This window comes from Mustela lutreola, chromosome X, assembly GCF_030435805.1.
Source record: "Mustela lutreola isolate mMusLut2 chromosome X, mMusLut2.pri, whole genome shotgun sequence".
NCBI classification, from domain to species: domain Eukaryota; kingdom Metazoa; phylum Chordata; class Mammalia; order Carnivora; family Mustelidae; genus Mustela; species Mustela lutreola.
In genome coordinates this window covers 76,368,784-76,394,559 of record NC_081308.1, presented here as the reverse complement: position 1 = coordinate 76,394,559, position 25,776 = coordinate 76,368,784, and the positions used below count along the sequence as shown (strand labels likewise).

The 25,776-nt window shown below is 36.3% G+C and overlaps 1 protein-coding gene across 1 annotated transcript in view; it reads right to left on the bottom strand.

The window, feature by feature from the left end:
• DACH2 (dachshund family transcription factor 2) overlaps positions 1–10,479 on the bottom strand; it is an 878,628-nt gene extending 868,149 nt beyond the window's left edge. The window contains exon 1 of the mRNA XM_059156812.1: positions 9,772–10,479. Coding sequence (XP_059012795.1) covers positions 9,772–10,286 — 515 coding nt within the window. The 5' untranslated portion in view covers positions 10,287–10,479. The remainder of the gene's footprint in view (positions 1–9,771) is intronic.
• Positions 10,480–25,776: the final 15,297 nt, after the last annotated feature.

The window sequence follows — 25,776 nt, the reverse complement described above, 5'->3', positions numbered from 1 at the left end:
TAAATAATAAAATTTTTTAAAAATAACATTTTATGGATGGTCATATTAAAGTTTTTATATAGTTTTTGTGAATTTGGTATGCTTTAATATGACACTAAACTCAACATTCTTAAAATGAGTAATATGTAAATTGCACCTATGTAGCCTATTACCTAAAGCCAGTAAGAAAAAGTATAATTAAATGATAATTATGCATATGTTTCTAAATGTTTTTACTTCAATATAGCAGAGTATCTCACAATTGATACATAATGTAGATAATGCATTCAGTAAATATAATAAAATAAATTTATTCCAATATTGTTTGTGATGTTATTACTATGCTTGTTTAGACAAGTAAATAAGAAACAAGACTTCTTCCAAAATAACTAAAAGCTCAGAATCTAACATATTGCTGTAAGCTATAACGGTTATAACTGTTAATCCAATACACCTTTTATACAAAACCATAAACACATGAGTGGAAAAATAGCACAGATGTTCATCTCTAATGCAATTTCCATTCAATTTCCTAAGTGTGGTCCCTGTGTGCAAACTAGCTTAACGTTATGTTTAGCTTGCAAATTCTTTTAATAAATAATGAATGCAATAAAACTAGGAGATCAATGGCAAGCTGAGAAATCATTTAAAAAAAAGCCTTTTGTGTTCAGGCTGTTGCCCATTTTCAAACTTTAATCCAGAGACAGATCAATATCACTTTTTTCTCCTTTTTAACTCATCACATAAATAGCAGATACACTAAATGTAGCCTAAACGCTGTTACGAGTTAACAGTTGCCAGCAACCTAATAAGATCATTAGCCACAATGGCAACTGAATGTTTTATACCTTAACATACACACTACATTATACACTATTAAGCAGTCAACTTGTTTAAGAATAAAATGTTTATATAGCAATAAAAATACTGTATTTCAGGGCGCCTGGGTGGCTCAGTGGGTTAAGCCGCTGCCTTCGGCTCGGGTCATGATCTCAGGGTCCTGGGATCGAGTCCCACATCGGGCTCTCTGCTCGGCGGGGAGCCTGCTTCCTTCTCTCTCTCTCTGCCTGCCTCTCAGTGTACTTGTAATTTCTCTCTGTCAAGTAAATAAATAAAATCTTTAAAAAAAAAAAAAAAAAATACTGTATTTCATTATTTTTAAACTTTCCTACACTATAAATATATACATAGATATATCTATATAAAATTTCAGTAGCATAATTACTTCAGTAGTACAATTACAAAGTAGTATAATTACAAAGTTTTCACCATGATTTGCTCTAATAAAATAAATAATTTAAATGGGTCAAGATAGTACATATATATGAGCAGCTTATACCTCAGAGATCCTAGATGAAAGGAAATTTCATTCTTCAAAATTAATTACATCTGAAAGTAATAAGTTATCCCTTTAAATGGATGGGGGGATACATCATGTAAATTCATGTTGCACTGAATGGCTCTTTAGATTATCCAGGAAAAAGGTACATCATAATACTTAGGTATTTGTGTTGTGTTTCTATTCCTGGGCTATACACAGGGAAGGAGAACCCTCTTCTTACCAACCCTTATTGGATAAATATGCATTTTCTATTCCTGAGCTATACATAGGTAAGGGAAGAGAACCCTCTTCTTAGCAACTCTTATTGGATAAATATGCATTTTCTGTTTGAATGATCAAAACTAAACTGTCAATAGGGGTGGTACTGATATCAAATAGTATAAATCCATATAGCTGGGAATGATTTTACGGTAGTAGGCTTGTCTTACTTACTAATTCTTGCCTATTCATAATATTAGAGCATATTCTGTGGGTTTTCTTCACTAAAGGAAATATCAAGAAGTCACTCTTACTTTAAAAATATATTTCAGTTCAAAATCCTAATTTCATATTTTAGATTTTGATAGCTTTATATGTATACTTGTAAAAAGTTTATGGCCTGGTTACAAATGGTTTTATAATGGAATTAAAATTTCAAAATTAGTATCTTTAATAACTGCATACCTTATGTAACTATTTCCTAGCTTTTCAAAGGAATGGCAATTTGTGCAAAGAGTTCTGATGAGGAATAAATGTGTGTGTGTACATGATTGTACTCATTTAACAAATGTGAATTAAGTGCCTAAAATATACACAATATTGGGCTTAATGAAGTTTTGCAATGAATATTACTAAAGTTAAAATTTACTCCTTAGAAATTATTATTACAAATTCAAGCTTTTTTATGTAATAAATTCAGTTCTTTTTTAAAGATATCATTATAGGTAGTGAAAATATGTCCATTTGCTCTTTACTTATATTCAATTTACCTATATTATATTCACATTCTCAATATAATAATTCCATCAATGCTAATAAATAAGTTAAGCTCTAAAGAAAGATGTGGCTAAAATGATCATGAACACATTCCCATGTTTCAAGCAAAATTTGAAAAAAAAAAAAAACACTCCTGTACATAACTTCATTAAACTTCATTATAAATTTCTCTTTACACTTAGACTATAGATCATAGCCTATATTTTAATCTTCCAAAAGTAGCCTAACTTTGGAGATAAAATTTCTCCTGAAGAATTTGAGACCTCAACAGTATCAATTAACAGTGTTTCCTGTTTTCCTATTTTAATAAAACTGACAACATTATGATGGAAAAAATACTGTAAATGCTGCAAAGAGGAACTACCTCTAAAAGCTGGCTTATTTTAATATATATTCTTCAGAAACTTGAACAAGAGAAAAATTGAATCTCCTTTTAAAAATTTGTATTTTCAAATATCAGAGATTAACTAAAAAGTTATAACACCTACAACATTCAATTCAAAATATTTCACAACCAACAGAATTGACTGTCTCCTAAAACCAAGGTAATGAAGCTTTGGGTTAAATGATATAAATTATGGTCGCCATGATATTTAATGCAGGTAGGTAATAAATTTCACTAGAGTTATAATAAAGTTTCTTTTTGTGTGCCTATGCTTTTCTACAGTTCGAGAAATTAAATTATAAAAGTAGCATTTATGGGCGCCTGGGTGGCTTAGTGGGTGAAGCTTCTGCCTTTGGCCATGATCTCAGGGTCTTGGGATTGAGCTCTGCATTGGGCTCCCTGCTCAGCTGAAAGCCTGCTTCCCCTCCCCCCAACTCTGCCTGCCTCTCTGCCTACTTGTGATCTGTCAAATAAATAAATAAAAATCTTTAAAAAAAATAACACCCTTCTGTAATCAATTTGGATATAGCATTATTCTATTTATAGTGACACTTTCAATGTCACTAATCATAATTTCCAATCATATATTACTTATTCTCATTTTTCCTACCATGATTAAATATTAATGTGGGGGCACTTTTAAGCAACTACACTATACTTAGGTTTTAACATATTAATTTCCACCGTTTTGGAATAGCTAATATAGCATGAAAATTAAGAATCTTTCCCATGAAGAAACTCATGGGATGATATTGATTTTATATTTTTCTCTGATTCCTACATAAAATAAAATGAATTTAATTGTTCTAGCAGAAAATGGAAAAAGGGATGCTGCCACTTTAAAAGCTTCGATCTCTTTGACATTGCTGGCAGTGTATGGGAACATTAATGCATCTGTCATGATAACAAGCTAAGAATAACATCTAGACATCAAACTGAGCAGAGAATCCATCTGAAGTGATTCATTCAGATCTGTCTCATTGATTTATTAAACACAGGGCAACATCTGCAGCCTCACACAGCCACTTGGTGAAATTAATGCAAGATCAATTCAAATGGAAAAAAGTGTAAAAGAGATAAATCAAAACACAATTTGCATGCAGTTCCACAATCAGGCTTATTGGGTGCAAATGCTCAATTTCCCTTCCAAAGCAAATGTGTTTAAATGTTGTTTTATCATTTTAGAATTGTATGATCTGAAGTGACAGTGAAGAGTTTTGCAGGTTGAGATGGTGAAAGGGAAGAAAAGGAGGGGGAAAAAATGCTACCGACGACCTTTTGAACATTCAACAATAATATCATTAATACCTAATTGTTTTGCTTTTGGGGAAAGGTTTGATGTCCTTTCTCCAAAAACAATATTTTCAGTTTTGGTCCATTAGGGTGGTTTCAATACATATTTGAAATGTATAACGTGGATAAACCTAAATCATTTGTATCTCTAAGCGCACCACATGAAGTGACCCTGAAGATCTAGATTGTCAAATGAAACATAATATATTGTGATTAAGGTTTCTCACAATTATATTTGCCTGCTAGAAGCACTTTTAAAGCACGTAGGGATTTCATTCAGACAGAATCAGATTACTTAAGAAAGCATCAAATAATTCAGACAATATTTTCGACAGGTATTAGGGGTTTTTGTGTGAAAACACATAAAACATTAATGTCTGAAGATCATCACTTCCTAATTATTGGAACACTATACATTGAGGGTAATAGTACACATAAATATCCCAAGAAATTCTCCATCATAATATGCATCATATCTTTAATGTAATATCTATCACCTAATAAATGAGTGCTTGGACAAATATTAAATCCAACTCAAGTATTTAGATAAATACAAGTATTTAGATAAATTGGTTATGTAGAAGTGTGCATTTAAAACGGATGTACAGGGGCACCTGGGTGGCTCCATGGGTTAAAGCCTCTGCCTTCGGCTCAGGTCATGATCTCAGGGTCCTGGGATCCAGCCCCACATAGGGCTCTCTGCTCAGCAGGGAGCCTGCTTCCCCTCCTCTCTCTCTCTCTCTGCCTCTCTGCCTACTTGTGATCTCTGTCAAATAAATAAAATATTTTAAATAAATAAATAAATAAATAAATAAATAAATAAAGTGGATGTACATGTAGAAGTTCTGTGCACTGGCATAGGACTAAACCATTTTAATTATAATATTTACATCATTCTAATAAAAGACAACAATAATGACTAAGTAACTGCTTTTAATAGACAAACCGATCATCCCCTCATTATCCTATGAAATAAAAATGTCTCCATTTACTGCCCAGATTAATTTCTAAAATCTTTTTATTCTGCAAATGTTGTCATAAAAATATTAGCCCAAGAAAGTGTTGCAAGTTCTTCAAAAATTTGACTTTGTATAACTTTCCTATGAATGAAAACATCAATTTTTAAAGTAAATTGCTATTCTGTGTGGATTATGAACTATATTCATCCAGTGTCAATACAAAGCCAAAATCATTGAGGACTTACAAAAACTGTATTTCTTGTATTTGAAAGTATTTCTAAATTATTTTAAAGTCAGAGTTCACATAAAGCTATTCTATGAATGATGCCCATTTATATTCTGTTCACATGGTCAAACTAACAATCACAATTGGATAATTTAAATTTTAATTTAAAAACACTGAATTTTACTCATTCAAATATATGTTGACTCATGTCTCCAAATACATTTAAATGTTCTCTTAATCATACATTCTTGTTTCTCTAAGCATTCATTTACACATAAATGACTGGATAACATTTAATCAGTTGATCCTCAAATACTGATCATGAAATCTAACAATGTTACTTTTATATAGATAGGTAGATAAAAAGAGATAACACTAAAATGTGCTGGCTGATTTTTCACATTTACTGAATACCAGTTTTTAATTGAATATTACTGAATACCAATTTTTTTTTAAAGATTTTATTTATTCATTTGACAGACAGAGATCACAAGCAGACAGAGAGGCAGGCAGAGAGAGAGGAAGGGAAGCAGGCTCCTCGCCAGGCAGAGAGCCCGACGTGGGGCTCGATCCCAAGACACTGGGATCATGACCAGAGCCGAAGGCAGAGGCTTTAACTCACTGAGCCACCCAGGCGCCCCTGAATACCAATTTTTAATTGAATATTTTATTGTTGCATTGAACTTTGAAGAAGTTAGTGAGAAAAATCCATTGCATGAGAGTGAGATTTTTAGGCGTTTGCTTTATGAATCTGCCTTCTCTGATGTTAAGAATTCCAAGTTTTGCTCCACAAGACATTGAAAAGAAAAATTACAGTGTCTTAGCTGAAAAAAAAAAAAAGACTTTTCTCATTTGGTTTTGGTCTTTTCTTTCATTTTCTTAAAAATCTTCAGAATAATCTCCCTACAATTAGTTTCTGAAGTAAAAAAAAAAAAAAAAATCAAGGAAAAAATATTGCATAGCCCTTTGGAATTGCAGGGATGAAAAGTTCGATTTATTTAATAGAACAATGTATAGTTTTTCATCTTAACTATTCTCTAGTAGCAAAGGCAGGTATTATTTTCCAACTTCTTTTCTAGGAAGACAAGTTTGAATATTTTGAAAATTAGCTAATAACAAAACAGTATAAAGCACTGATAGAGTTCTTGTGACTCTCAGTACTTTCAAAGAAACAATCGTGAATGTATTTTATTCATTCACCTTTCTTCCATGCACATTAATAAAAATATGTCCCCAGTCGAATGAATCCAAATACCACTTAGTGGCAATATGTTAAGGTCTTTGAAAATGACGAATTTGAAAATAGTCTATCTTGTGTCTTCTGGAATAGTGTAGGAAGCATTCCAAATTAGAATACCCTAAGTCAGGACTTGTACTCTCCCTTAGTTAACTGACAGAGAGGGGAAGAAATGCTTATTATGTAGGAAAAGAAAATTGCCAATGACACCATTACAAATAGGCCTCCCATTGAACAATACATTATGGAAATTCATTCATCAGGAGATAAAGATGAATCTCTTTTCTCAAATAAGAATAGGATATGAGAATTTCCAGTCACTGAACATATATATACTTTTTCCTTGCATCCCCCTTTAGCCAGAAGAGTTAAGTCATGAGTCCTCAGTGACAATCCTCTTTAGCCAAGTCTCCATTGATTCATCGCTCATTCCTTTGAGCATCTCTTCAGGCTCTTCTGATCCATCTTTCACCTCTTCTCATAGCATCATTCTGCTAATATCCTACATCTCTTTTCTCTTACTGGCTTCATATCTTATCTAACTTATTTTGTCTCTCTTGAGTCTCATTCCTATTTACATTCCTCACCTTTCTTTTCACTGACTAGAAAAGTCATAGAAATAATGTTGATCTAAATAATAATTTCACAATTTTATAAAATCATTCAGATGTTGAGAATGATTTAAGGTACACATTTCTGTAAATAATGTTACCTAAAGTCATAAAGCATCCATTATAAGCATTATCATGTTTTGAAGTTTTTAAGATGGTTATGAGGGCATTTTGCAGTGATAAAATTTGGTAATGTTATTTTACCATTAAGAAGATTTTCCCCAGATATTGTGGAGTGTTCGTTGTTGTTGTTGTTTTTCCTATCTAGAAATAGCAATACAGGTGTATTTCTGGTAGTTTTCCGCATCTCCATTCATGGGCTGCATTCATAGAATATATTTCTAATATTTCTAGAATAAATTTTTACAATCATATACTGTAACACTCATAACAAACCTATAGAAAATGCATGTTAATCACCAACATACCCATAAAGAAATAAATGCAAAAGGAGACACTGGCATCATATCTTATACATATTTCTTCTTATATTTTTAATATTCTCCTATCGTCTTTATATATGCATATACACAAAAGCAATATAAGCCCTCCAAAAAAGTTATCATTGTAAATGCTATGATAAGGAGTAAATAAAACTTAACTGAATTAAAATAATAACCTAAAAACATATCACACAATAGGGTCCAAAAATACTATAAGAACACCTCCCTCTTGATACAGAGTAATTTATCATTTTTCCCTTCAGCAAGTAGCTCTAATAAAAATTAAAGAAAACTTTCTACTTAGAGGAAAGCATCAAAGTCACATTAAAATACTAATCTATTTTTAAAAATGAAAGTCATAGATTTTGCTCAAGGATGTGTAAATTAATTATTAAAGTAGGACAAATTTCCTTTGTTTAGTAATTGTTCCACCTTAATAGTGGGTGTTTGTAAGAGAGAAGCAGGAAGGGAGTGAGAAGGAGAGAAAGGGGGAAGAGAAGGAGAGGGGAAAGATAGGATTTCAGTTCTGCAATTGTTTAAATTGTGTCTTTTTGAATTGGCAACACATGAATTAGATGGCCCTCATCTGAAGGTCCTGGTAACTTTCTGAGTTTATGTATTTGTAAAGTGCTTTGTGGTCAAAATAAGATTTCCGTTCTACTCTTACAACTTATAATTGTTTATTTTATCAAGGGAGCAATTATCCTTTCTGTTTTAAGACCATCTATCTACCTTAAGAAAATTTTATCTAATAAACCGGTTTGTAAACCCCAGATATGAATCACCTAGAAGTTCTCATATAAACAGGTTTCTGTTTGATTGCCAGAACACAGGACACTGTGGAGGAAAAAAGGTTACCTTGTAAGTTCTGTAGCATTACCTTATTGTAGCAGTCAGCAACAGTTTGTCTACAAGGTGTCAGTATACTTGAACTCTACATAGTAATTTGGATTTTACCACAGCTGTTGACAACTGAGTTCCTTTAAGTTGGTAAAAAGGGGTTCCTATGATTTAAAGTTGCACTGTGAGAAAGTCTACCTCTGCAGAAGTTTTCCACAAAATGAACAAAAGTCGTGCTGTTTTACAACAAAACCCTTTGCTCCCTTTAACCTGATGATGGTTTGTTTCTTGGTTTGTACGCCAAATGTGTACACACCTACCAGATGTCACCACACTGGAGATGGAATAAACAGTACAAAACTAATTCACAGGTCCTTAAAAAAATCAAATAATCTTGAATATAGTTTATTTTACTTTCTTTTTTAAACTGAGAAAGATTGAATACAATTTGCTTATGGACATATGCCAATGACATTTATTCTACTGTCCTATGAAGGAGGTACACTTACAACCACAGAAGCTGGTCATCATCACTTAAGAAATCCTCTCTTTGGGGAAAAAGGTTCCTTCCAACTTCTGGCCTGGGGAGAAGAGCTGGAAGCATCCTCTACAACTTCTCCTTCAACCCTCATCCAGTTCCCAGCCCTAGGTTTTCATGCCCCACATTGCCCCCTGCAGATGACCCAAACGGGACGATCCCAGGAGCGTGACATCTGTGGTCGTTCTTTTTTAAAAAATGGGATCCATCGACTTTACTGTATTGTGAACAAAGGAGCTTTGCACAGCGGGCATATGCACACGTCCTCATAGGCACGCTCTCTCTTGAAAGCGCTCTCTTGCTCTCTCTCAATCTCTCTGTCTCTGTCTGCTCTCACTCACAAACACGCGCGCGCGCGTGCGCGCGCACATTTATCCACACACCACCACAACCACCACCATCACACACCCCACCTACTCTCACAACAAACACACATGATGGGGAACCAATCACCCTCTGGGATGGATCCTAGACTTCCGACCCTATCCATCCCCCAAATGCTGTGTTCTGGATTGCTAGCTCAGAAGCCCAGTTTACAGCTCTGCCAGCTTTCTCCCCTAGAAAGTCCCTGGTGTCTGTGTTCAGGAGAAAGAGAAAACCTATTCGACCCGTACGGCCACAAAAGAGGAATGAAAACCACGTAGAGAAATTAACAAATAACCACAAGCAGTCAGTGACCCATGCAAGATATGGGCAAAAAGCTGTAAAGCTTCAGTAGAGGAGAGCAAACTGAAGTTTGTGCAGGGCTTATCTTGGACCCAAGCCCTGCCACTGAGCGAGGACTAGACGGGATGGGTAATTAGTTCTTCTAGTCCTCTGTCCCCACCGACTTACAGTAGAGGCAAGCTAGTTAAGACACTCTGCAAAGTTGGGTGAGAGTGATGAAACATGCAAAAGAAGGCAAAGGGGAGGGGGAGAACAAACTAAAAAATGAACATCTCACCTGGCATTGGTGCAATCGGTGAACAAAGTTTCAAAGTCTTTTCTGGTGATGAGTTTGCAGCGGTTCACCCCAGGCTGGATGGCCCCCAGACCGCGGAGGATCCGGACCTGCTCCACAGTACACACCACGGGGGATATGTCCAGTCTTTTCAGCTTGGTGTATACCGTGTGCAAGCCTCCCACCAGGTGCTTCAGGAAGAGATCAAAGACTTGCGGCAGGCAAATCAGTTCCTGACCGTCCATCAGGAATGAAGCCACCTTAACACCGTGCATGTCGACCATCCTGCACTCGTTGGTGTTAGTGTTGCCGCTGCCTCCGCTGGCTCCACCGATCCCGCCAACACCAGCGCTGCCGCTGTGGTTATTGGCCATGAAACTGTTGATCATATTATGTGTGAGACGAGAAGGCTCTCCAGGAGTCGAGTACGAGGTTTCTGCCCGAAATAAGCCCCCTGAGATGCTGGCTCCGCTGGAAGTTGCAGAGATCATCGGGGGTACGGAGACAGCCATGGTCATTCAGTCTCAAACCGTAGGTCTTCGGGCCCTGTGTTCTCGCCCGGTTTCCTCTAGGTCGGCTCGCACTCGCTCCCTCACTCTCTCGCGCTCTCTCTGGCGCGCTCTGCTCTCTCCAAACTGTTATCAAGTCTACAGGAGCCAGTCTCACACGCTCACGGTCACCCACCACCCAAGCAACCGCGAGTAGCCCGGACGCGCGGCTGTCCAAGAACCCACCCCCAACACACCCCCTTCCGAGACTGGCAGCATCCCCCAGCCAATGGATCCCGCCCCCTTCAGCTCACAAGCGCACCGAATGGCTGCTCCCCTCAAGGAGGTGGAGACTCCCTGGCCGGCCTCCCAACTACCTGAGGCCTTTCTGGGTTCGCTGGTTAGGGAGGATGGAGCCTGAGAAGGGGGCGGACAGTTCCTCGGCTTCTAGCCTAGCGGTCAGACGGGAGAACCGCCAATTATCACGCAGAGCTCTCCAAGTGGCGGAGGCTACAAGCCCCTCCCCCTCCATGCTCCACTGGCTTTGAGGTGGAAACACAAAAGCGGGACTCCAGTACGTGCCTCTCGCAACCCTGTGCCACCCTGCACCTGGGTTCAATTCAAGAAAGGGTGGTGACCGCTCCAATTCCTTTTGCGCATTGCTCCCAAACTCTGAGGGGCTGAGATAGCTTCGCCCTGCTTCCAGGAGAAGCACTCGAGTGAGTTCAGAAGTAAACAGTTCCGGCCATCTAGAGCTCTTAGTGTGAATTCTCCGAAACCCGCGCACAGAGGAACCAGCATCCAAAAACGCGCTCAAATCGGAGTTGCAGGTTGCTAACCCGCTCCTGCGCACTATTAGCAGGCGCAGTGAACCTGTGATCACATGGGAAAACAGGCTGAGGGACTTCGGTTTGGGGTGGTGGACGAATGCCTCATTTTACAAGTACTTCCATCACTGTCCTGGATAAACTCAGTCTCCATTCCTTACTTTCAAGATGATCCTGCCCCATTTCTGGCTAAAATTGAAAGGAGAAGTTCCCACATGACTCAAAACAGTCATTACAGAATATGAGAGAAGAGCAAGGGTTTGCGCTCTTTAATACTGCATTTTCCCCCTTGTCTGTGGGCTTTGACTGTCCAGTAATTAGAGCTCCACGTCCTGCACTGTAGCTCAAGATTCCTCTTCCCCCACATGTCAAGTGCCCCTGAACGCACTACTAGAGCTAATGATAAGCAAAATGTCTAGGCAAGGTACATTCCAGGGAAAAGGCATGGTCTTTCCCACAAAGCATATGGCAGTTAGATCACTGAAGCAAAATTGTTTTAAGACTCCTTTTCCAGGTTTTGATTCTCTGAAATCAAGGTATTTCCTTTCCTGTGTTTCTTTCCTTTACAGGCTGTTATCAGATAGTGAAATCCATGCTTGGTTTTAACCAATGATATAGCCAAGGCAACTTCTCCAATATCTTTCCAAAATGTACATAATTTTAGATCCTTACTAAATTCTATCTAGATCTCTTTGTACTTAGAAGTATCAAGAAATAGGAGTGGGTGAGCTTCCCCCTCCCCTCAATAAGACATAAATAATAAATAATTATTTATTATTATAACAAATAATAATAAATAAAATAATATATAATATAATATAACATATAAAATATTAAAAATAATATAATAAATAAAACATAAATGTCTTAAATTGGATTTTTCTGCCTCTCCCTTCAACATATTTTCTCCTTTTGTCATTTCATCACCAAGTAGTAAAGAACTACCCTTTGAATTGCTTCATACTGTTATAATGTTTAAAAAGACTTATTTTATTATTTTTTTAATTATTATGTTCAATTAGCCATCATTAGTTTTTGATGTAGTGTTCAACAAGTCATTAGTTGCATATAACACCAAGCGCTTTATTTAGAGGGAGAGAGAGAGCACCAGCAGGAGGGGAGAGGGAAAGGGAGAGAGAATCTCAAGTGGACTTCCTGCTGAGGGTGGGGCCGGGCTAGATCTCATCACCCTGAGGTCAGGACCTAAGTTGAAATGAAGAGTCAGATGTTTAACTGACAGTGCCATGCAGGTGCCCCTACCATTATAACTTTAATTGTATGGAGTTAAAATGTTAAGAAGTTGTAATAGTTGCTTTTAGAATACAGTGATTAGTGACTGTAACATAATAGAATAGAATGCATGCAACCACAAAACACTTTTAAAAGGGAGTAAATCATTTTTGCTAGTTTGCTATTGTGGGAAGAAAATAGGAGCAAAAAAAGGACAATTGAAAAGGGATATCAGAGGCAGAAAAATCTTCCACAAAAAGTACAAGTTTTCAAAAAGAATAAAAAAGCACTGGCAGAAATGTTTTTATTTACATTTTTAAAAAGATAAATCCTAAACTGTGTTCAACAGGCATTTTGACAGAAATGGCTATTAAGCTGTTTGTTACTAGAACTTACCTCTGATAACTTGTAATTGAAATTGTTGGATAAGTGTGACTTAACAGGAAAGTTGTTTTCCCATATTTTTTTCTTTTTTTTGAAATTCCTATAAATGCATTAAAAATCCTAAGGCCAAGCTACTCCCCGTATACAGCTGCACTCACAAATCTTTTTTATTTGCAAAGTGATTTGGAGTTTTCAGCAATAGGACATTTATACATATATTATGATGTTTCAAATTTATGAAATGCTGAAATATAAAAAAGAAAGGTAAAACATTGGGCTGCAATCCCTATTTGCAATATTGAAAAACACATGCACTTTGACAACTTTAGAAAAGACTCAAACTAGATACGTCTTACATGTTTAATGTGATCTGTCAGATAGGTGGTAATATTTTATATTCTTTTATTTTTTAGATAAAGAGAGCACAAGTGGGGAGAGGGGCAGATGGAGAGGGAGAGAGAGAATCTTAAGCAGGCTCCATGCCCAGCATGGAGCCCAATGTGGGGTTCAATCTCACAACCCTGAGATCACCACCTGAGCCAAAATTAAAAGTCAGATTCTTAACTGACTGAGGTACAGGTACCCCTGTAGTAATATTTTAATTATTACCAGAGATTAAGATTCAAATTCTAGTAAAAATACTAGCAAGTAAAATTGGCCATTGATCATTTAAGGGTTAAAGTCCCTCGGAAGTCTGTCAATACACAAAAGACCCTTGGCTTCATTATTCAAATACCTTCCCATTAGCAGTCTTCTAGAAAATAAACTTGGTAATTGTCTTCAGGGATACTTGTAATTTAAAGATTTAGTCATTTAGATCTAAGAAGCCAGATGTTGTCTCCTTGGGTTTTCCTGATATTTTTATTACTCTCTTTCTGTTACTACTACTTCACCTCTTATTATCTATGCTTTGAGACTGAGATGAATTCCACATGGAGAGTTTGTTTTTATCACTGACTTTCATGTCTTTCATAGGTCTAACACTTTTCTAAATAAGGCTGGTTTCTACAAGGCCAGAGGAATCCTTGTGCATCAACACCCTGGAAGTTGGAATTTCATGAAGCAATATAAAATCATAAAAGCTGGGGCACCTGGGTGGCTCCGTGGGTTAAGTCTCTGCGTTCAGCTCAGGTCATAATCTCAGGGTCCTGGGATAGAGCCCCTCATCGGGCTCTATGCTCAGCAGGGAGCATGCTTTTCCCTCCATCTCTGCCTGCCTCTCTGCCTACTTGTGATCTCCGTCAAATAAATAAATAAAATCTTTAAAAAAAATCATAAAGGCTGCAGGAAGCAGAGTACCCTTGGGAGATGACTCTCCATGGAGAGAGGCACTGCACCAAAACTAAGAAAATACTCAAGGGGGTGTGAATTATTTCCAGACAAGAGCAGATCACCCCAACAAGTAAGAACAAAATTAGTACAGATATCGTATCTCATCAAAACAAGTTCTATATGCTCCTATTCCAGTGGAATGATTTGGGGCCTAAATGTGGCTTCTCAGACTCTGAAATGTTATAATCTCCCAAGATTTAATTAGCAATTCACATGTGCTATTAGTTCATATTCGATTTGGAGGGAAGTGTGCTCATTTGTGACTTTTAGATCAGATATTCCATTTTGACATTATCAGTGAGATGCAGATGCTATTTTAATTAAAAATAAATAAATATATTGGCAATCTTACACAGGATTACAAAATGTCCAGAACCATTTAAAGGAGCTGGTTTTCAGAATGGGCATTCAAGCAAAACCCAATGTCATAAATAGAATTATTTTAAACCCCCAGCCAACTGACATCACAGCCTCTGATATGGGCTCTAATTAGAATCTCTTAGGAGCCCTCTGAGGTTCATTTTTAGGCAAATAGAAGGAAATGGATTAGAATTGTCAAATCACTATGTTGTATACCTGAAACTAATATAACTTTGTATGTCAACTATACTTCAATTAAAAAAAATTGATTCGGCAAGGCAATAAATGTGAAATGAAAACATTCATATAACTGAGAATTTAACTGGCTAACGCCTATAAATACAGCCCCATTCAATGGAATATATGTTCTCTTAGGAAAGTGGCTATAAAATGACCTTCTATAACATAAATTCTTTTTCTCATTCCATTCAGTGTTAAATTAAAGATGTGTTCCAAGGAAGCAAAGATGGAATATGGAGATCTCTGGAGCAAGAAGAAAACTGGCCAAAACCCAAAGAATAACAGTGTAAAATCAGATGCTTAGAAAAAAAATCAGATGCTTAGAGGAAAAATGGACATTTACTAACTGAAATATAAAAAGGGAACTCTCAAAGCATCTCAGAAAGTATAAGGGCTTGACAACTTTTAAGATATCATACCCCAAACTGCACTGCTCTAGGGGAGAAGATGAGTCTGCTTTGAATTCCATCTATATCTCTCACTGTATTGTTCCCCTTTAAACCTTGGGCTTTTAAACTGTTCTAATTCAAGCCATTCTAACTTCAGCTGGACTCCCACTGCTACTTAGTATCCTTTTATTCATTTTGTGGACTCCCTGTTGAATTCCCTGAGGCAGCTACTCCAACCCTTTCTTACTCTTTGCAAATCACCCTCCCCCTTGCTCATCAGCTATCTCCCCCTACTTCTCTATGATTTTACCATAAAAGTATTCAGTGAGAGATGCCTCAACCTCCCTTCTCTCCTCCCACAGAGGTTGTTTTTTCCCCCCATATTCTCTCTTATATTCTCCTACTTCATCCTTCAGAAAATAAAAAGTCTCCTCTACTCCCCTCACTGATGCTCTTGACACTTCTTACCTCCTCCAAGTCATGAATCAGGCTGTTTTTTCCCTACCACTCTCTTTGGCATCTCCAATATCTCTCCCTCTCTACTTCTTCTTTCCCCATTTACTATTGAAAATGTGCAAGGCTAGGAAACTTAAGACAAAAACTTTCCTCAAACCTAAGGTTCTCTGCCTGGTTCTCTGGACCACCAGCATCAACATTAGTGAATACTAGATAGAAATGCAAATTGCTGGACTCTACCCAGGAGCTCCAGAATGGGATACTCAGGAAGTGAGGCCCCCAAAATCTGCATTTTAACAAGCCCCATGATTCTGATGTGGTAAGAGTTTGAGACCTACTTGCTCTGGAGTTACCAAACATTCAAGTACTTTTTGAAAAGCTAAAATTGTTTCTCTTCTTCCTTAACAATAAACTTTCATGCTTTAACCTTTTACAATTTGTTTTATGCTCACCACTTGGCTGAAACTATTTAAACAAAGGTAATTACTGGTCTAAATGCCAAATACAAAATTTTTTTCTGAATCCTCGTCCTTTGATATTCTACAGCTTTTTACATTACTGGCATCATTCTTGAACACCTATACCTTGGCTTTCATGAGTCTCCAACAATCTGTTTCTTCTCTTTCCTACACCCCTTTTCTTTTTCATGTCCTCACTTTTGACCCTGAAATCTTAAAATTCCTAATGTCTATACTCTTATTTGTGGCAATTGCATCAACTTTCTATAGTTGCAACAACCACTGCTTTACAGATTACCCCAAATCTTATTTCTAGCTTTCTTAAAACTCTCCTGGAGAATTGGGCATTTCCATTTGAGTGTCACATGGTCACCTCAATCTCAGCATGCCTCAAACTGATTATCTGACTTCCTTCAAATCTTTTCTTTGCTTTTCATTTCCAATATTTCTTAATGCTATCTCCATGCTGCTAGTCACCTAAAATAGCAACTCGGGAGAAAACTTTGATTTCTCTGTATCCATTATGTCCCCATCCAATTAGTCCCTATTTTTTTGTGAATTCCCTCTCAGCAATAGCTCTCTCTTCTATTCCTTTCCATTCGCAGTGTTGCCACCTTAATTTTGTCCATTGATTGTACCATCACAACAGTTAACTTCTTAATCTCTCCACTTTCAGGTCCTTCTTCCTCTGATCTAGTTAGCATGCCAGGTTATTTTGTCTAAAGTTTCACTTTACAGTTTAAAAATCTTCATTACTACCCCTCTGGCCACCAGATAAATTACAAACTCTTTAAAGTGATGTTTAACTCCTTTTTTTATTTACCTTTCATCCTTTCTTCCAATACTCAGACATGTTGCATTGCACTGGTAAAGGGGTATTTCTTTCCTCTACTCTTGAACCTCTTATACCTTCCCACCTTGGTGCTAATGTTTGTCATTCTTTCCACAAGTTGCTGCACACTTTCTCATCTCCATTCATCCAAAACTGAGTCATCCTTTAAGACTACTCCAATTCATCCCCCCAGAATTCCCTCATTCCTTTTTCCCAGATAGAAATGGACTCTCTCTTTTCTGAACTCTTTTAACACATTGTGTCTTTCTTAACACAATTAGGACAGGTGCCTTGTATCAGTTTTTTATATCTTACAGTCTTGGGTCCTCTCCCAGAATAAGGTTCAGTCAAGTTAGGAATCATATGTATCTTAGCCAAAATGCTATTTCAAGTGCCAGCCACAGTGCCTGGCACATTAGAGGTGCAGATAAATGTTTATTAAATGAAAGAGTATGTGAGTGAGGCAGGTTGGGGAAGCCAGGTGGTGGGTATTAAGGAGGGCACGTATTGCATGGAGCACTGGGTGTGGTGCAAAAACAACGCGTTCTGTTATGTTGAAAAGAAATTTTAAAAAAAGAGTATGTGTGTGATACTCATTTATAAACTGTTAAGCAACAAAAATATTTATTATTACCAATTCTTAAGTAGTCTAAGAGGTTAGTGTGCATTAAACAGTTGTGTTTTTTGTTAAAAGACTGATTATTTTGCCTATTAGTAGTTTCTGGATCCTTTTAGTGATGGCTGTCTTCTCATATTACTTAAGAATTATTTCAATTTTTATCTATCTAAAAAGTAATTTCCTCACAAAAGCTTCAAATGTGATAAATTTGTATGTTGTTTTTGTTTCTATGAACTCTAAAAAGTTTATGTTATACATTTGTAATGAATATGTAACAAAATTTCAATAAAATACATTTAAATCTCTGTTTGAAGCCTTATTAATTTTTTATAGTCTATATGTTTTGTTTTATTAAGGATATATTCATAGAGGAAGTATGTCATCTCCCAGCTATTTCAAATCAATGCTGGGGGATGCTAAACAACCCAGAGCTAATGTATAAATTTGCTACTATATGCAAAATAACCAGCTCTAACTTGAGAAAAAAAAAGTCCTCCTCTTGAGTAGAAGAAAAATCAGTACCTTTCTCTTATCTGGGGAAAATATTAACATGAGGGAGTATTTGTAATTCCAGCAGCATCAGAACACCAGGCAATTGTTGCCTTTTGTTGTTGTTATTTTTCTTCTGGAAAAGATGAGTAAAGAAAGCAAGAACTCTTAAGTGTTGTTATTGAGAACATAGCAAAAAGGTTTTCCCTGTGTTTTGCTGGAACTATCCAGACATATGACCGAACCATTTTTGGCTGAATTCATATAGCTAAGAAGCTCCGGCACTTCATCACCAAGCCAGCGTAAAGTTGAAAATCAACTCCCAGTAATATATACACATACCAGATAAGGGTTGGGTTAGTTGTGTAAAAATTTAGTCATAATAAAGTTACTATATTGCTATTTATATAATTAACATTTATTGAATGTTTTCTTTGTGCAAGCTTTTTGTTAAAAAACCTTTTGTGCATCTTTTTATTTAATCTTCATGACCGCTCTACAAAGCAGATTCTATTATTATCCCCATTTCTCACATGAGGAAACCGAGTCTTAAATTACTAACTTGTCCAAGGTCACACTGATATGAAGTGGCTGAGCTTCTAGAAACCCAATTCTTAACCACTGCACTATTTCTTTAAAAATATTACTCTACACTAAATTTAAAGTTAAGACATTTTAAATATAAAATTGCATCTTTAATAAATAAGCTAAGAAAATGATTTTAAGAATTAGGGGGAGGTTTATAGCATTGGAAAAAATACCTATCTGAATCTTAGACAAAGCCTTTATCTTGGAGTTTAAGCCATTCTCCATATGGTGGCATAAACTATAAATTGCAGCTTTCAGCTTATTTTTTTGAAACGTTAATAGAACAACTTTCAAAGTTTACATTTGAAACCCCTAAGTTCTGAGGTGATAGAAAATGGCACAAAAATGTATACACACTTTCCAGACTGTAAGGGCCTATTTAGCCAGAGCAATTTCATCTCGGTTAAACAGTGCTTTTGTTGTTTATGCAGTAAAACTTAAACTGACCCTGCTGCCCAGCAGGGGAACTTACTTAAAAGCAAGTCCAGGAAACCAGTAAAATGTGGTTGACCAGTCCCTGATAACAGAGCCCAAATACAAGGGCAGGTCAGGTCAGGTGGAGATAACAGAGCCCGAATGCAGGGATGAGACAGGCCAGGTGGAGACATCCAATCAGTTGAGCGTGCATACTGTCTCCCTAGCTGCCAAGGAGTGTGAGCCCCGCCTTTTGGGCACCAATTCTGACCAAGGTGATAGGCTAGTTCAAATAGCTACCATGGGGTGAATTGTAATTCAATTGGCCACCCGTGTGTGACCTAGCATGACTGTGCAGCTTTCTCTGTGTGTTGCAATCTCATTGGCCACCTGTGTGTGGCCAGACTCAACCACATGGCCTTTGCTCTATAAAAGTTAGTCTGTGAGACTGGGGGTCATCACTCTCTCTGTAAGATGCGGCCCTGAAGGGTCAGTTTGATTCTCAATGCTTGGCGCGAAATAAAGCTTTGCTTGACCTTCGCTTTGTGATCAGTCTCACTCCTTTGATCAGGGACCTAACACAGACTACTGAGAAACTTTCAGTAAGTCTAAAACTTGCCTTACATTCAGCCAATGAAGAGGAACACTTCATGAAAATGAACATAAACCCAAGACATACCATTGCAGTAGGAGGAGTACCTGTACTTGTTACTTTACAATTCGGTGCTTTATTCACTGAGTGTTGCCTAATTAGGGCTCCATAGTACAGTAATCCCTCCACAACTATAAAATCCCTTCAGGTCAAAACTTGGTTATTCCACTGTGAGAAGGCTAGGAAGGGGAGTAAGAAAGTGGAGTCTGCAACCAGACTCCCTCCGTCCAAAATCGGGCTCCACAATTAAGTAAGTTGCAATTATTTGGGACAAATTATTTGACCTGGTTGTACCTTGGTTTCCTGATCTGTAAAATCAGAAAAATAATAATTGTGCTTCTTCACAGGGTTTTGGGAGATAACAAGAGTTCATGTACACAATGTATGTAAAGTGCTTAGAATAGTGCCTGTCACATAGTTAAGTATTATTCCTGTTAACTATTATCACTTATCTTTGAACTTTTTTTCAAAGTTTCAGTTTATACAAACTGTGACTCCCTCAACTTGTAATAATTAGTAAAGGCAGGAAAGAGGTAGGCCAACAAGTAGTAACAGAAAAGGAAAATGAGCAGAAAGCAAAGTCAAAGTATACAATTCTGCAGTGCAGGCTGCAAGAGATACAAGAAGCAGAGGGAAAGTAACCCAAGCCATAGAATTGCATTCAGGTATCTGAGAAAGGAGGGAACTGAGATATATGCAAGATCTGACAACATGTTTTGTGGGAAGAACAGTTGAAACATAACTAACTCAGCTAAATTAAGTCATTTTAAAAAAAAACTCTCATAAAGATTCTTTTCATCTCAAACTTCCAGGGGTCTATACTTCTCTGGTATCTGCAGCTTGGGAAAACAACTGGGAGTCAGGACACCTGAAAGGCCTTGAACACTTGAATGGGGAGGAGACACAAAGGAGCACTATTACCATCTACTAATGTGAATACAACGATCATTAAAGTGAAACAAAGTGGTAAGCTGCTCCTTGAAACCACAAGAGTGGAGGGGAAAATAAGGAAATCCTGAACCATTTCTTATGAGCAAAGTATGACAAATGAACGCTGATTGTCCAATCCTTGGTATTTGTCATTTATAATATAAAAAAACAAACAAAAAAAAGGCCTTGTAAGTCTGTCTCCTAATGTGCCAGAGTCATTGTCTCAGTTTAGTACATTTAAAATTAATTTGCAAAGGCTTTTAGGTGCACTTGTGGGGTCAGTTCTTTTAAATCTGGATGCCTAAAGTTGTAAGTTCCTCAAACATGACTTCTACTAAAGAGTTTTTGAGGAAATTTGCTCTCATGGTTGGAGAGGACTTAACTGTTACACTTCTTGCCTACTTTTAACTCCTTATTTGTGATTTCCAGGAATATCAGAAGAGAAGATGGTAGCACTGTGTATGCATTCACAATAAAGCACACATGCTGCTTGATTTTAAATTATAATAAAAATGTAAATAATATATTCTCCAGGAACACATTATATGAAAAAGGGAACCTACTTATATTCTTCATTTATTTGTTGACTGAACCTCATCTTGTCCATTTATCCTTAAACTACTTAGTTCTAATGGGTCTTATGCATGAAAATAACTGGTGCTGTACTCCTCTTTGTTGTCTGGATTCCAGAATCATGCTGATTTCATAGTTGTGACAGAATGATCAGTTTAATCTGTGAATGTCCACTCATACATTAGTTTTCATCAGTTCCTATCTCCACCATTTCTTCTCACAGTCACACTTAACCCAATCTCAAAGCTCCCCAAACACAGGAAAGGATAGGAGACATATTTGCCAGAGACCTTTTGCTTATACTCCTGCTTCTTCTCAACTCTGTTGCAATATTGCCATCAGTTCCATCAAGTGGATAAATTTGTTGGTAGAAAAAAACAAACCATACCTTTCTCTTGTCCATTAAGGAGCAATTCTCAGTTAATTTCCAAGTTAAATGTAGACAGGGAATATTGTTTTAATGTCTTAATTTGCCCGGGTGCTAAAGTCGAATTGAGAATACTGACAGTGGACTGGAAGTCAAGGAGAGCCTGAAGTATATACATTATAGCCTTCATTAGAGGTTTCTCTAAATGCATACATGTTCTATGTTTTTGTAGACAATAATTTATATAGGTTGTAAGATATATGGAAAAACTAACAGGCAATAGGCCTCCAGAAAGAAGATTATTCAAGTATGAAAACCCAAACAGTACACCTTTAAAATTAAGTGAAAGTTACACCTCCAAAAACAAGGGGAAAAAATAGGAAAATGAGGCTGTCATTTCCCCCACTCTAGAGTGTTGAGTGATGATGATTTCTTGTTTGCTTATACTTAATGCAATCTGTTGTCTGATTCTAAAAATAATTATGAAAATAATTTCCTCTCCGAACTAAAAAGAAAACTATTGCTTGTGGTGTGGAATTCAGGTTTCACTTTGGTTTTGGTTTTACTAATATTATTGGAATCAAATTAAATTTAATGGAAACCTTCAAAGTAGAAAAAATAGTGTCTTATGTTGTAAGGAAAATAAGCCCCCTACCATCTTCAGTGACCTACATCAAATACAATGGTTTGCTTTTTAAATTCATTTATATATACAAGTCTAGGTTGAGCCAGATACCAAGCCAATGGACTACATGGAGCCTATGGGAAAGTAGGAGGAATAATTACCTAGGGTAGCCCTAAGTAATGGAACTTGTTTCCATTATGAACTTCCCTCTTCCAGTTACCCTGCTCACTCCACCCTGCTCCTTGGGCCTGGCCCCAGTGAACCATTACATTCTGTTCTCACTACTCTCCTACAAGTCAAACTGTTACAGTCAATATCCTCTAAGCCCACATTTCTCTTCCATGCCTCCAATCCTTTATGGATGCTGTTTCTCTGCCTAAAATTTTATCTCTCAGCTTATGAAAATACACATTTCAAAATATTAATGTCTTAAAGTCTTCCCTGACTGCCACAGATAGGTGATACTATCTTCTCCAGAAACCCATAGAATGTATTTTAATCATAAATTTTTTTTACATTTTCTCATTTTCTTCAAGATCAGCATTTAGACAGCAAATGCTTGTTTTATTCCTACTAAGCACAAAGTGTTCTATTAGGCATTATGCAGAGTATGTATTTAAGGGCTGAAAGCTGTGCAGTTCTAGGAAGTGAAGAATCATTGGCTGCCTCAGAGATAGATAATTGATCAGTGTATTAAAATTAATGCAATCTTGCTCAAAAGTTCATATTTCTTACGCATTTTTTTAAAGAAGACTTAAAATCAGCTTGATATTAATATTCTGATTGCATTCTTATTTCAGTCTGGATCAACTCTTATTACTCAAACTTAATTTTGTTTTTAAATAACACTGATGAACTCAAATGTCTGCATATCAACAGAAAAATGATCCAATCTTCTGTGTAATTAAGTGCATTGCATTATGTGTACATAATGTAAAATCAATAAATAATGAATTACCACTGATTGTAATTGAATGTTTCCATAATTTTATTGTCAGCTATGATAAATAATCAGTACACTTATAGAACAATAAATTAATTAGTGTGTCATTTCTATTACATACATCAGCAGTGAAGTAATGCAGTGACATATGTTTTTAATGTTTTAAAGATGGAATATCATTTAAGTAGAAGAAGGAGTTACTAGAGATATTTTCAGTAACTGGCATTTTTGGTAGTATCTTCAAGGAGATCTAATAAAGGCAATCATACTTCTTACAGTAAGTACATTTTAATCCACTATCAATTATGAGTAACAATACTCGGGCATAAACCCTTTCTTTCTGTGGAAGTAAATTAAGGAATTCTTTTGTTACATTGCCCTATAAATTTGAAAGTTTATTGATTAGTAATTGTTGGCTATTCTTCTGCCACACTTAGAAGCTGCAGAGTAAAGATATAGGTGTAGTATAATCAAGCCAAAAAAGAACTGGAGAATTTTATATTGAAAGCCAATTTGTAACATTTTGTAATCAGTCCTTTCACAAAAGCTATACTGATTTATATTGTTAGTATACAAAGCAAACAATGACAAAGGAAAGCTTGTATGGGATTATTGGATAAGGTCAATTAAAATCTGCATTTTGCAAGTGAATATAAATAAAAAGCTCTTATCTAAGGTAGGATTGCTGGATTTGGCAAGTAAAACACACTGCAATATTTAGAATATACTTATAGAAAACCTTGTTCATTGCTGATCTGAAATTCAAAATTAACTATGCTTCCTGTGTGTTTGTTTTCTAAATCCAGTAACCCTTACATAGGGTCAATCAGGAAAGGCTTCTCAGGTGAGGTGATACTTGAGTCATCCTGAAGGATCATTTGAGATTGGCTAGGTAAAAGTGGGTGAAGGATGGGCAAGGAATTTGAATCAGACACATAAAATTAATAATAAATATGGCTGAGAATAGGAGTGTTAGAGAGTGATGAAAAGTGGAGGTGAGCCCCACAGTTTATTAAGAAAATTAACTTCTAATACCACAATGATAACCAATAAGAGGGACATTACTTAATTTTAATCTCCAACGCTTTTCTCCAAGTTCACAGCGAAGTCCAAAAGTCCAAAAATGTATATACAGACTCTGGAAGAAGTGTGTAGTCTATAATATAGCTGCCACAGCAGCAGTTGTACAAAAAAAACAGTTGCTTACAAGAGTACAAAGCTCTTCTTTGTCCAGAATTCTTTCTCTTCTTTCAGAACCTTCAAAAGGTTTCACCTTGCTCTGTGGGAGCTAATCAGCCTTTGATTTTCTCCAGTAAGGAATCCTATTGCTTCTCTTTTCTTTCAACATGTCACATTCCACATTCTATGCAACTGTTTCCACCTGTCAGGATGTCAGGTCTCAATGTAATTTTATGGCTGGAGTAGGAAATTTGAGTGCTCCAAAAGGAAAATTTTCACCAATAACTGATGGTTGATGAAAGAACCAAATGTCCTTTAATGTAAACTGATGTTTGTATCTTGCTTGCATATTGCCTTCTGAAAAGTTTTGCTCTGAGCAGGAACTGTTGTTCATCCCTCCACTCACTAAAATCTCTCAGTATGAGGCCTTTATTATTGCACATCACACTTTTCTCCATTGTCCTGGGAAGACTCTTCATACAAAGTATAAATTTCAACTAATAGCACTCATCATGAGGAGTCTCAAAAATTCATTTCAAACTCAGTAAGACATGCATTTACAAATAGCTTATCTAAACTCCCTACTTAAAATATAGAGACAGAGGGATGCATTTTGAGTCCAAAATGTCTGAAAAGAAAGAAAACATCAAGTGGAAGATGTGACCTCCTCTTAAGTAAAAATCATGTGCTTCTATCATTAACAATGACTTTAAATCATTCTGTTTGGAATTCAGATACTAAACATCTGTATACAAGGATGATGTATGAATATGAAAATGCCCTGTGTTTTATTATATGACATTTTTATATTCTTCTAATTCATTATTTGGTTCTAATTCCATACATATGCAAAAAAGGGATCTAAAACAGTTTCAATTCTCTTGTAAACCATGGACTATATCTTCGATACAAATAAAAACAGACACACACACACACACACACACACTCCTCCATCCTCCCTTCCCCAACAAACACACAGTCATTCTTGATCATGGGTTGCTGTGTATCTTTATCTTTGGTGAAAGCAAACAAAAATTTCAATTTTACTGCTTACTGAAAGAAACCCATCCTGGCGTTACCGCCATCTAGTGACAAGCAGGGGTATTTAATCCTTTGATTTTTCAAAACTAAATTGCCAAAATTTTAAAAAGTAAAATAAAGTGGAAATAAACAAGAAAATGAATATACAGACTCTGGAAGAAGTCTGTAGTCTATAATACAGCTGCCACAGTATTGTTTGACTGTAAATTAAGGTAATTATTTTTGTTTTCAAATAAATTGGACTCCTTCCCGGTTTCTAACATGTTAACATTTTACTTTATGACAAAAATGTAACTATACAGATTATGTATTCCTTTGCATCTTAAGCTTATTGAAATTCTATGCTTAAATAATATTTTTATTGACTAATTGTTTTCAGTAATAATGATTTTCTATTTTTTAAAGGATGTGCTTACATCTGTAGCTCTTATCCTGAGAAGTTTGTGTGTGCGGGTTCCTGAGATGTTGTCACAAACGATTTCCTTGCATTCATTACTACATAAATATTGCCTTGAAGGAAAAGAGTGTTAACGTTTGGTAAAATATTTTAGAATTCTTTCAGAAATAGGCTATTAAATAACTTGTGCTAAAA